The sequence below is a fragment of the Lontra canadensis genome, unplaced genomic scaffold (assembly GCF_010015895.1).
Source record: "Lontra canadensis isolate GAN:19392208 unplaced genomic scaffold, GSC_riverotter_1.0 scaffold16, whole genome shotgun sequence".
Taxonomy (NCBI): Eukaryota; Metazoa; Chordata; class Mammalia; order Carnivora; family Mustelidae; genus Lontra; species Lontra canadensis.
This window is the reverse complement of record NW_022631010.1, coordinates 2429769-2441463: the sequence shown is the minus strand read 5'-3', so window position 1 is coordinate 2441463 and position 11695 is coordinate 2429769. Positions and strand designations below refer to the sequence as shown.

The following is an 11695-nucleotide window of genomic DNA, read 5'->3' as shown; positions in this document are numbered from 1 at the left end:
ATCATGCAGGGAACACTGGGGCGGCTCAGTTGGTTAAGCATCTGATTCTCCGTGTTGGCTCAGGTCATGATCTCAGGGTCGTGAGCTCGAGCCCTGCGTCGGACTCTGCAGGGAGTCTACTGGAGATTCTCCTCCTTCCCTCTCCTTCTGCCCCTTTACCCACCTCAAATGAAAATAGATAAATCTTTTTTTAAAATGATTGTACAGGCTGTGGTGTGCAAAACAGATTGTAGGTGGGCAAGGGAGAAAGCCACGAAACCAGGTAGGGGCGGCCCAGTGTAATCCAGGGCGACATGAGGGGGGCTGAGGAGGGGCTGCTGGATGTGGTCAGGCTCCGGAAGTGCTGACAGGGTGGCCTGACAGATGGGTGGTGGGCAAAGTGGGAAGAAGAGTCGAGAAGGACCCCAAGAGCTGGGGCCAGAGCAACTGGATAGATTGTGGCACTATTTCCTGAGATGGTGAGGACAGGGGGATTTGAACTGAAGTTTCTCTGACCCCCAGCTCCAGGGCAGTGAAGTAAACCTAATGCTTTGGTTCAAGGCTCTCTGTCCGCCTCCAGTAAACCTTATCCATAAACCATCCATCCAACTGTTCATTCATTCATTCGTATCATTTAACAAACACTTACTGCTAACTACCGTGTGGTAAACATGGGCAGTACTGGACACAGGAGGATTAATTCGCCTCACACCCTCCCCTACAGAAACTTAAAGTTTGTTAGGTGGTTTAGAGATCAACTGTTCTCACTCATTCATGTGTTCAGTCATTGAGTCACCCAACAAACATTCATTAACACTAATTCCTGGCAAGCAAGCATCATGGTAGGCATTGCGAATGATCTTGACCTTGAGAAAGTCCTAATCCACCTGGAAAGACTGAAATTAGCTATCCTCGTTCATTTACTGTAGGATCCCCAATACCCAGCCTGAGCAGGATCTGGGAGGGGACTCTTGCTGGATGACCCAACAGTGGGCTCTAGTGGGCGTATCCAAGCAACACAGCCTCCCTCTGGATCCCTGGCCCTCCCCACAGGGTTCTACCTGCCGCCCTCACCATGTGAGCAAAGCCCAGAGGCAGCTGCCAGCGCCCATCACGACACCTCCCCACAGCATGCTCAGGGCTAACTCTGGTGTCATTCTCCCACAGAAAACCATGAGTCCACTCATTCAGGCAGCCAACCCCACAACCACCCACCTGGGTACCATATGACCCTTCTTGACACCTGCAGGTCCCAGAACCCAAGATGTGTCCAATCTGGAGGCTCCTGGTCCTCCTCAGCTTGCTGTCGGTGCCCTCAGCACTGCACAAGCAGCCTTGGCGTGGCCTGGTTGAGGCCCACATGGACAGACCAGCTCTGGCGAGAAGTAAGCTCACCCGGTGCTCTGCCCACTGTCCCAGGGTGGGTGGGGAAGGCATCATCCTGCTGGGTGACCTTGGGTCAGTCACTCCCTCTCTCCCTTTTTCTCTTAGACCTCAAGTGTAGAAAACTGAGGTTGAATTGATCATATGCCAGTTCATGGAATGTCATTACTGTGAATCGTGGCAAGGCCCTCCTGGATTCATTCTATCGTTTTCCCCTTTACTGCTTATTCTCACTCCCACCCCTCTTCCTCAGCTCTGTGGTGTGTTTAACACATGTGTTTATGTACAATCACATCCTGATACAACATAACAGTGTTTTGATTTGCATAGATGGCATCACCATATAGATCTTGATTTTTACTGTTTTCACTGGACACTGTGCTGTTGACATCTGTTGCTTCATGCTGGTAATGAGAAGTCCATGAGACTGGACTCATCAGTGCTTGGCCACTTCCCTAGGGATGGACTGCTGAGTCGTCTCTAACTGCCCACTAATATAAGCTACCCTGAGATCAACATCCTTGCATATGTCCCTGTTAGGAGCCGTAGAAGAATGTCTCTGGGAGAGACCCAGAAGTGGAATGGGTGGCTGGGCCCTAGGGTGGATACAAACTCAATTTAATGAATGACTGTCAAACTGCTTTCTAGAAGGGCTGTGCTGCTCTATACGGGCTCCAGTGACTAACAAGCATACCCGTTTCCCCAGCCCTGTTTCCCAAAACTGGAGAGGATTCATCTGCCTCAGTCTACTCCACTGGCCATAGCAAGATACCACAGGCTGGGGGGCTCAAACAACAGACATTTCTTTTCTCACAATTCTGGAGGCTGGCAGTTCAAAATGAAGGCGCCCACAGGGTTGGCTTCTGATGAAACCCCTCTTCTTCTCTCTTCCTTCTGGCTTGCGGGTCTCTGCCCTCTCCCCGTGTCCTCACATGGGCCTTCCTTCCGCATGTGCACGCATGCGCTGTCTCTGTCTTTTCTTAGGACACCAGTCTTATCGGATTAGCGCCCCAACCCTATGACCACAGCTTAAGCTTCTTTACCTCCTTCAAGGAGGTACAGTCTCCAAATACAGTCCCACTGGACGCTAAAACCTCAATATGTTCATTTGGGGGCAGGAGGAGCTACACAATTCCATATGTAACACTGTCTTTCTCCCATCTGCCAGCCTGAAGTGCACATGAGCGCTCTGGAATTGTCTGAGCTTGACTTCATCTGATCCGTGGGAAGTTCGAGCCCCTCATCCCAGTTTCATTAGCCATTTGACTTCTTCGAATTCCCTATCCTCATCTCTTGTCCATGTTTCTCTTTGCTTCCCGAGGGATTTTTTTTTTTAACCCTCTCTGATTTGAGCATTAATTTATTCTTTTTTTTTAAAGATTTTATTTATTTATTTGATAGACAGGGAGCACAAGTAGGCAGAGAGGCAGGCAGGGAGAGAGGAGGAAGCAGGCTCCCTGCTGAGAGGATCCGATGCGGGGCTTGATCCCAGGACCCTGAGACCATGACCTGAACCGAAGGCAGAGGCTTTAACCCACTGAGCCACCCAGGTGCCCCAGCATTAATTTATTCTTGACGCTGGTCCTACTTCAGGTCTAACCAGTGCTAACATTTCTCCCAAACTGTCACAAAGTTGTAGATATAGAATGCTCCACTAAGTACGACATTTTCCGGAGGTTTTTGAAATCTTTTTTTATCATGTTAAAGAAATCCCCATATTTCTGGTTTTCTGAATTTTTCTTTTTTTATGAATTTTTCTTAATCATAAATCAGTACTGGCTTTTAACAAATGTCTTTCTATCTCTAAAAATTACTCCATTTTTTTCTTCTAAATCGTTAATGTGATAAATTGTATGAATAGATTTTTGTCTGTTGAACCCATCCCAGCATTTCTGGAATAAATTTGATACTTTATAATTTACTAGAATGATATATTTATAGTGTACTATTTTTATAATGTACTAGAATGTACTTATAATGTAACATACTAAAATATATTTTACAATGTAATATATTTTTAGAGATTTTTTATTAACATATAATGTATTATTTGTATTTTTATAATGTACTATTGGCTACTCAATTTGTTAGCTAAGAATCTTATAGGAATTTAGCCAGTTTTTCATACATGAAATCAATGTGGACCTTTCTTCCCTAATACTGTTCTGGAAGCTGGGCTAGTTACACTGGCCTCATAAAATGAATCTGACACCTTTTTCTTTTTTTTTTTTTTTTATATTTTTCACAATTACCTCTTTATATAAAGTTTGGTAAAACTCTTCCCCAAAACCATCCACATCAAACACTTTGGGGGAATGGAATCTTCAATTAACTATTTCTACTTCTTAAATCTTGAAATCAATGTTTCCCATTTCCCTCATCACAACTTGGCATTTTATGGTTTGCAACAAAGGTATCCATTCCATTTAGGTTATGAAATACATTCATGTGTATTTGGGTGTCCAGGCAGCCTCATGGTTACAATAGGTGTAGTTAGAATGCTATTTCATGGGGCCACCCTGGAGATTTAAATGAAGAAAAGCATGGGCCAAATGCTTTTTCAACTGTGAATATATTTATCACTATAACCATGTCTCCTATCAGTTAGGATACTTAGCTGCACAGAACAGAAAACCCAATTCAATATGGCTGAAAAAAAACCAAAAACGTTATTTCACATAACCAAAATTCACAGGTAGGACAAACTCCAGGTCTGATTCAATCAGGAGCTCAAAGGTGCCACCCAGAGCTGGGTTTTACCTATTTTTTTTTTTTAATCTCTGCTATCATCATAGCGTCATCCTCAGGCTGCTAGTTCCCAGCGTGGTAGGAAAATGGTGGCCAGTGACCATCAGAGCGACAGACTGCCTTCCTCCCTTTCAGTAGGAGACAGAGAAAGAAACTTCCCCTCAAATGTAAAACATAAGATCATCTGTTTAGTCTGATAAGGCCAACTTGGGTTATATGCCCACTTTAAACCTGAAAGAGTCACCAGGCAATGACGGCTCAGATAATCAAAGGCCTCATCTGGACAAGGAACAGGACAGAGTGCCTGAACCAAAACAGGATTCAGATGGGAATGACAGGATGGATGAATGGGAGTATGGATAGATAGATGAATAGATGGGTGGATATTTGAACAGATGGAAGATGGATGGGAGGTGGATGGATGGATAGATGGATGGATATTAGACAGACGGATAGACAGATGGATGGATATCGGACTGGCAACTACTAGTCCACTGCTCACAATTTTCCAAGTGTTGTTATTATCATTAGCCAAGAACTACCAAGAGTTCTAGGCATACCTATAGTATCACTCTATCTTTGAAACTATTTAGTCAATGTATATCTCTCTTACTAGACAGGAAACTGTTCTGTGTCTTTGGTATGCACCACAAGGCCAGATACCCAATAGATGTTCAATAATATTCTTTTTTTGGATAAATGATATTTATCCAATTCTGTTTGGACAACTTAACTTACAAGAATCTTGTGAGATGTGCATTATTACTGCCCCCATTATACAGATGAGGAAATCAAGTGGCAGCGTTTCAACCTAGATCTAAGACTCCAAACACACTTTCTTCTTTGCAGGCAACAGAAACGGGATAATGAGGGGGAACCATGGTTTCTGCTGCTCTGCAGTGTGGGTTCTGATCCGAGGGAGGGTGAAGTCAGTGAAATACATGTGTCCTGTGGTATGCTTGGAGGTTCGCCAGAGCTGGACCCCAACCTAGTATCAAGACAGGCAGGATTTCAGTGTGCCTGGCACTTGAAAATCCCTTCCTTTTTGGAGTTCATTCTCTGCTGGGACCTCTGCTTAGTCCTGCTGCTGATTCCGGGCACAGAGTGGGAGAAATTACATTCATTCTCTTCCTAGTTGTTCTCTCCAAGCAACATTTACTGTGATATACATGCTGTACACTAGGTTCTGTGGCCCGGATTCAGAGATCGCACTGGGCAGGCTTCCCAACATTACATTTCCTTTGAGCCGCTCTTGCTGGCCAGAACCTCAGCAGGGCTGTCGCCTCAGCCCTGCAAAGCACCACTTTCCAGATGAGACATGTGGGTTTCCGTGTAGAGGGTGGAGTTGAGGAGTGACAAGCACCCATCACTCAGCAAAAAGCAGATGCAGCAGCCCATACACAACCTCGGCTTCTTGACTCCAAACCCCCTACCTTGTCCACGACACTGTGCAATGTCACTGGTCCATTGTCCATTTCCAGTTATTGCCCAGGGCCTCATGAAGCACAATGCAGAGGGTCGAATCCAGAACCTCCGCCTCATGGACAGTCTGAATGCCTTGGGACAGATGGCCCCAGGGATGGTGGGCCGGCTAATAAATGGCATGAACCTCCAACAACAGCAAGAAAGCAGGTGAGCCCCTGAACCCTATCCCTGGTCCTAGGACTCTCTATAAAGCTCTGGGTCAGAGGGCAGAGCTCAGCACGTGGGGACACACGGCTGTGAAAAGGGAAAGCAGGAAGACTGGAAGAAGGGGATGAAAGGCACAATGCAAGACTGAGTGGGGGGCCCAACATGAGAGGTCATTTGGGGAGGAAGCGTAACAGGGTGATCAAAGCAAAGCCAGGAACAAAAGTTTCTGCACTTAAATCCTGGGTCCGCCACCAACCTTGGGGAAATGGCCTGAGCACTCAAGCCTTATCTATAACATGGGTGCCCAGAGCACAGCCTGGATCAACGTCTGGGGTGCCAAAGGAACCCAGGACTAGTGTCTGACATTTGAATCCCACTCTATTGCTTGATAGCTGTGTGACTCTAGATAAGGTGTTTGAGGTCTCTGAGCTTCAGCCTTAAGCCCTCATCAGTAAAAAGGGTGAAATAACTGTCCCTGGCTCGCGGGCTTAGGAGCTTTCTCTGTCGCACACAGTAGATGTGTAGGCATTGGGCACTCCAATTAGCCCAGCAGAGCAGGACCGGGATGCTCAACCATACTTCCACTCCTTCCTCTGGAGGGCAGGGCCTCCTCAGCCTCCCAGGCCCCCAGCCGCTCCACTGCAGCAACCCGGTTCCTGCCTACTGCGCCCTTAAGCTCCCTTCTCTCTCATTCCGCCCCTCAGTCTTGCCATTCTAATGAGCCCTCGTACTTGCTGGCAGGGTTTCCCTGGATGTCTGCAGCCACAACACTTCCGTCCTTCCATTCTGTTAATAGTAGTTGTTACAAGCATTCATTGTACACCTGCTGTATACCAGGACCTGGGCTGGGTCCTTGGAATACACCTATGAACAGGACATATGGTCACTGCCTTTTTGGATCTTATATCCTAGTTAGTTAAGTCACAAAAGTAAATAACTAATTTCAGGTACAGGGATATGTTATGAAGACAGCTTTAGCAAGGTAAGAATGGGGCTGATCAGGAAGACCTTTCTAAAGAGATAATCCCTAAGAAGAATGAAGAGAAGGAAGCAAACCACATGAAGGACATAGAAGGGCAGTAAGTGCAAAGGCCGAGGCAGGAAAGAGACTGGTGTGTCTGAGAATGAGAAGTCCTGTGTGGCTGGGTGAGCAAGGCAGAGGGTGGTGGAAGGTGCGGCAGTGGAGGCAGGTGGGGCCAGACCCTGCAGGTCTTAGGGTTCACAGTGTGGAGTTCGGATTTTATTCCAAGAGCAGTGAGAAACCCAGGGAGAGTGTTAAGTAATAAGGCTGCCTGTTGGCTGCCACATGGAGAATAGTTTGTAGAGAGACCAAGTTCATGGTAAGAAGCCCAGTGAGAAACTAGAACATCTCCAGGCGAGAAGTGATGGTAGCCTGGTCCAGGTGAAAGGGACAGGAGGAGTGGGAAGTTGCCAAACTCTGGGTATATTTTGTAAGCAGAGCCAGCATGATTCACTGTTGGGTTTAATGTGAAGGTGAGGGATGGAGAAAGCCAAGAAGGCTCCCAGGGCTTGGGAGGCAGTGGCTGGGTCTGAGAACAGCCCCTGTGTGGGTCTGCAGCTGGCTGTGGGTTGCACAAGTTCGTGGTGTGGAGCTGTGAAGGGCCCTCTGGGACAACTTGCAGCCCTAGGCTCCTGCAGGTGGTTCTTGCCCTCCCAGCATCTTTAAAAGGATCTGACTCCAAACCCCACCACGAGGCCCTTTTCATAAACAGCATGCCAGCCTTTCTTGTCAGCCTGAGAACCTGATGTCTGAGCTCCCTCCCACTCGAAGGGCCTCTGCTCTTTCCTTCTGCAGCGCCAACATCACCAACATTCAGCTAGACTACAGTGGGATCCGGATGTCTTTCCATAAGGAGTGGTTCTCAGCAAACATCTTACTTGAATTTGACATTGACTTGAGACTGTGAGTCATACAGCAGCAGGGTCGGTGGGGTGCTGTTCCTCCTCAGTGGGAATCTGGGAGTTGGGGGGATGGTGGAATTTGGCAACCTGGGGAACCTAGATCTTTATGACTCCAACCTGGTTCAAATTCTGGTTTCTGAACTCACTCACTATGTGACCCTGGGCAGGTCACTTCACATCTCCGAGCCCCAGTTTCTTCAGCTGAAATGTGGGTGGCAATCCCTAGTCATTTGCTCATTTAAACCTATGTGAGTTCATTACATTGATTTTTTTAAAAAGAAAGAAACACTTAAATTATATCATTACCTTCCCTCCATCTGCTCAGACTATCCTTTACCGTCAGCTGCTTCGAAGAAAACGGGAGATGACAGCTAAACGGTACAGACTTTTTAAATAAGATGAACTCTCTACTTCTGAATATCAAAAGGCCCCTTAGCTGGTCTGTCTAAAGGATTTTCAGAAGTCGCTCTGCCTAACAGCATTTTCTCCTTGGTCGCTGGTTGCAGGAGTCAACAGGCTGGGCTGGTTTATTGAAAGAGTCACTCTTCCCTTTGTGTTGGATGTTTCCACCACCTCCTCTCTGTTTCCTGCCCTTTCCCTCCCCCTCCTCTCTCTCGTCCCCAGGTCCTTCAATAACAAGATTATAAAGACACATGCAAGCATGAACCTGGTTGTGGAGTTCTGGCTGGAGAAAGACGAGTTTGGCCGGAGGCATCTGGTGATAGGCAATTGCTCTGTAGAGCCGAGTAGCATCCACATGACAGTCCTAACAGAGTAAGATCCCAGCTGCCCTCCACTGGGCTGGGCCCCTTCCTGCCTAGCCTTAGCTGTGGCCATGCGGCTCTACCACCTCCTGGATGAGCCCAACACAGATCTCCCCCTTTCCCCAGGACCTACTTCTCTTCCTGAGTCAGCATCCCAGTGATGGCCCAGCCAACCTCCCAGGAGCCAAACTCTTTGTCCTCCTCACACCCAACTGCCCACCTTCACTGGCTGCCATCAATGACCTACTGGCAGCCCCCGCTTGTCTCCTCTCTCTCCATCCCCAGAGCTACTACCCCAGCTCCTAGAGCACTCCTCCACTGCAGGAGCCAAGCTGGGTTTCCCAGACTCAGAATTCACCTCCTTCACTCCAATCTTCTGCTGTGGCAGAATTAACTTTCTAGCACAGAAACGGGGTCATGTCTCCTAGCTCCTCCTCCAAACTCTCCAGTGGTTCTCCAAAGCCCTCCGAATGAAGAGCAAACTCCTGGATGTCAGTCAGGACCCCACTTGTCCTCTCACCTGCCCCATCCTATAGCCCTTTGCCCTCTTGTGTTGCTGAAGGGCCTACCCCCCCCATCGACACACCATTCATACCACCGTGTCTTTGCACATGCTGATCGTTTTGGTTGGAATGCCCTTCCCTTCTTCTCTAGAACTCCTCTTCATCACTCATTCATTCAACAAATACTGATTGAGAACCTACTATGAGCCAGACACGGCATGCCTGATGCTAGAGATACAGTTGTGAACAAGATAGAAAAAAAAAAATAGAGCTATTTGTAGGGCATATTAATTAATAGAGTATAATAGATTTATATACTGGCTGACTAAGTCTATCAAGTCAGCAGACTGTGAGACTCCTGAGGGCAGGATTTGGGTGTGATTTCTCCCTGCAATTCCAGAATGCTGAAAGCAACTAGGTCTTCAGTGGGTGTCCATTCATTTACTCATCAGACATTCACTAAATGCCTAAATCATGCCAGGCACTCAAGGCTAGGACAGTGCAGGGGAAGGTCTGAACTCTGGAGCTCTACTGACCTGGTTCTAATTTAATCAGCTCTTACTGGCTGTGTGACCTTAGGCAAATCATATCACCTCTCTGAGTTGCCCCTTCAACTACTGACAGCAAAGCCTCTAGTATAGGGCTGCTGAGGATGACTGTGTAAGGTGTACTCAGTGCCTAGCGCCTGGCATTGGTACTGCACGGATTTATCTGTTCTGTGCATCTACCTTCTTTCTAGAGATATCTCGCCAAAGATGAAACATTTTCTCCGCAACCTCAGGGAGAACCTGGCAAAAGTTATCCCGCACCTGGTGGAAAGTCAGGTAAGTTTGAGAAAAATATTGTCCCCTGGGTTATCTTCGTGTCTGAGGGTCAGGACATACACACTGGCAATTCAGAACAGAAGTTTCCAATCTTGGGCTTTAGGACCTGAAAATTTTCCATTAAAAATTTCAGTTTTGTTATCTACTGGCTTGGGTGTCCTTGGCAAGGGACTCAGCCTCCCCGCACCTCAGTTTGCCCATCTGTAGCATGGGAATCCCCGCAGTTCCTATGTCATAGAGTCGTCACAAGGATTTGGGCAGCGGAAGTGCTGTGCATGGCATCCCGCCAGTGCTCAATACAAGGGAGCTGCTCTTGCTATGATTCCCTGTGGAAATCCAATGAGGCCTGAGCTTCCAGCCGCAGGCTTTCTTTTCCTAGTCCCTGGCCTGACCCTTCTGTGTTGGTGGCCCAGGTGTGTCCTCTGATCAGTGAAATCCTCAGACAGCTGGACGTGAAATTGTTGAAGAGCCTCATGGGTGAGTGTCCGTGTCCGTCCAGGGAGGACTCGGGATTGGTAAAGGGAGGAGGTGTCCCAGTGCAGCTCCCAGTGAGGCCTGTGGAGGGGTGTCTGCCTGTGCTCTGAGCACACTTAGAGGGGACCATATGATGATGACCGTTCCTGTCCCCCGAGAGAGCTAGGACAGCAGAGGGCATGCCTACCAGCTATGCCCCGCCAGTCATCCAAATCTCCAGATTACAGGAAACTGTAGCTCCTCCCAAGATCTCCATTCAGTCCTTTAGGGATCACTGCACCCGACCCCGAACCTGAGACCACCCTCCATTTGCAGAGAGACACTGTTCCCACCTTCACGGAGCTCACAGTCTAGTGAACGGAATAAACGCATAACTACTTACCATCTGGAAAGAATGTAAACCCAAGTAGCTCAGGCACTGGCCCTAGGTTGGCATGGATGGAGGAGAGTTCCCTGCAGGGGCTGGACGGGCAGTCACCCTAGTGACTGATGCTGCCTCTTCTCCTTATAGAACAGGCTGCTGCTCACAAATTCAACCAACTATGAGTCCAGCCCACTGACCTGGAAGGAGGTTCCACACCTTGGGACTTTAAGTCTTCCTCAGAGTGGGGCTTCCACTGCTCCCAAACACCTTTACCGCAGGCCCTGCGGCGGCCTGTCCTGTCCCATAATAAACTCTAACTCTGAAGGGTACAGAGATGCCCCTTCCTGGGCCCTGAGTTTAGTGTTCCAGAAGTCAGACTTGATGAAGGATCCATGCTAAGACTTAACTATGCCTGGGTTTGCTCATCAGTCTAGAAATGCCAGAGAAAATACTGCGTTTTCCTGCAACTGGCAGCGAGAAGCCCATCTCCAGGTTTGCTCATCTATGCAGGGAGGGCCCTGTTGAGAGTTCCCATTCCCTTTTAGCCCATATTTGTTGAGTACCTACTATGTGCCAACTTCTTTGCCAGGCTTCAATGGAGTGTAGGGAAAGGATGACAGAGTGGAAAGCATAAATGTTGGCACTGGACAGATCTGAGTTCAGATTCAGTTCAGCCCAATGAGAAGTCCCGTGTGGGTATGAACCCTGTGCCTCAGAATGACCGCTGATCCCCAGCCCCCAGGACAGGGTTGGCCCAGAATGGGAGTGCAGCAAGTACCTGTTAAGGTGGGTGATTCTGGTTTGAGGACTCACTGGCTGTGTTGGGGACAAGGCAACTTCCCTTCAGGTCTCCCTCACCCACATAGTGGGGATAGAGATCTTCCAGGATGTGGAACAACAAGAGCCTGGACCCCACTGGTGGGAGGTGAGGTGCACCATGGCTTTCCGAATCCCGGTGGCAGTGGCTACAAAAGCGACCCATAGGCCTGGCCTGCGGCCCTGCAGCCACTCCCCGCAGGCACCGCACAGAAACACGGGCCTGAGGCCACCACAAGACATGGGTAAAACTGCTCATGGCAGCAGTGGTCCTCACAGTCCCTG

The 11695-nt window shown here is 48.3% G+C and overlaps 1 protein-coding gene across 1 annotated transcript; it reads left to right on the top strand.

The window, feature by feature from the left end:
• The first annotated feature begins 1009 nt into the window (after window positions 1–1009).
• On the top strand, window positions 1010–10913 carry BPIFA3 (BPI fold containing family A member 3). The gene is made up of 7 exons (XM_032859357.1): window positions 1010–1364; window positions 5592–5742; window positions 7559–7666; window positions 8290–8439; window positions 9672–9756; window positions 10170–10233; window positions 10742–10913. Exons 1-7 carry the CDS (start codon window positions 1244–1246, stop codon window positions 10774–10776), a joined length of 714 nt encoding a protein of 237 aa, XP_032715248.1. The 5' UTR covers window positions 1010–1243; the 3' UTR covers window positions 10777–10913.
• The last annotated feature ends 782 nt before the right edge of the window (window positions 10914–11695 follow it).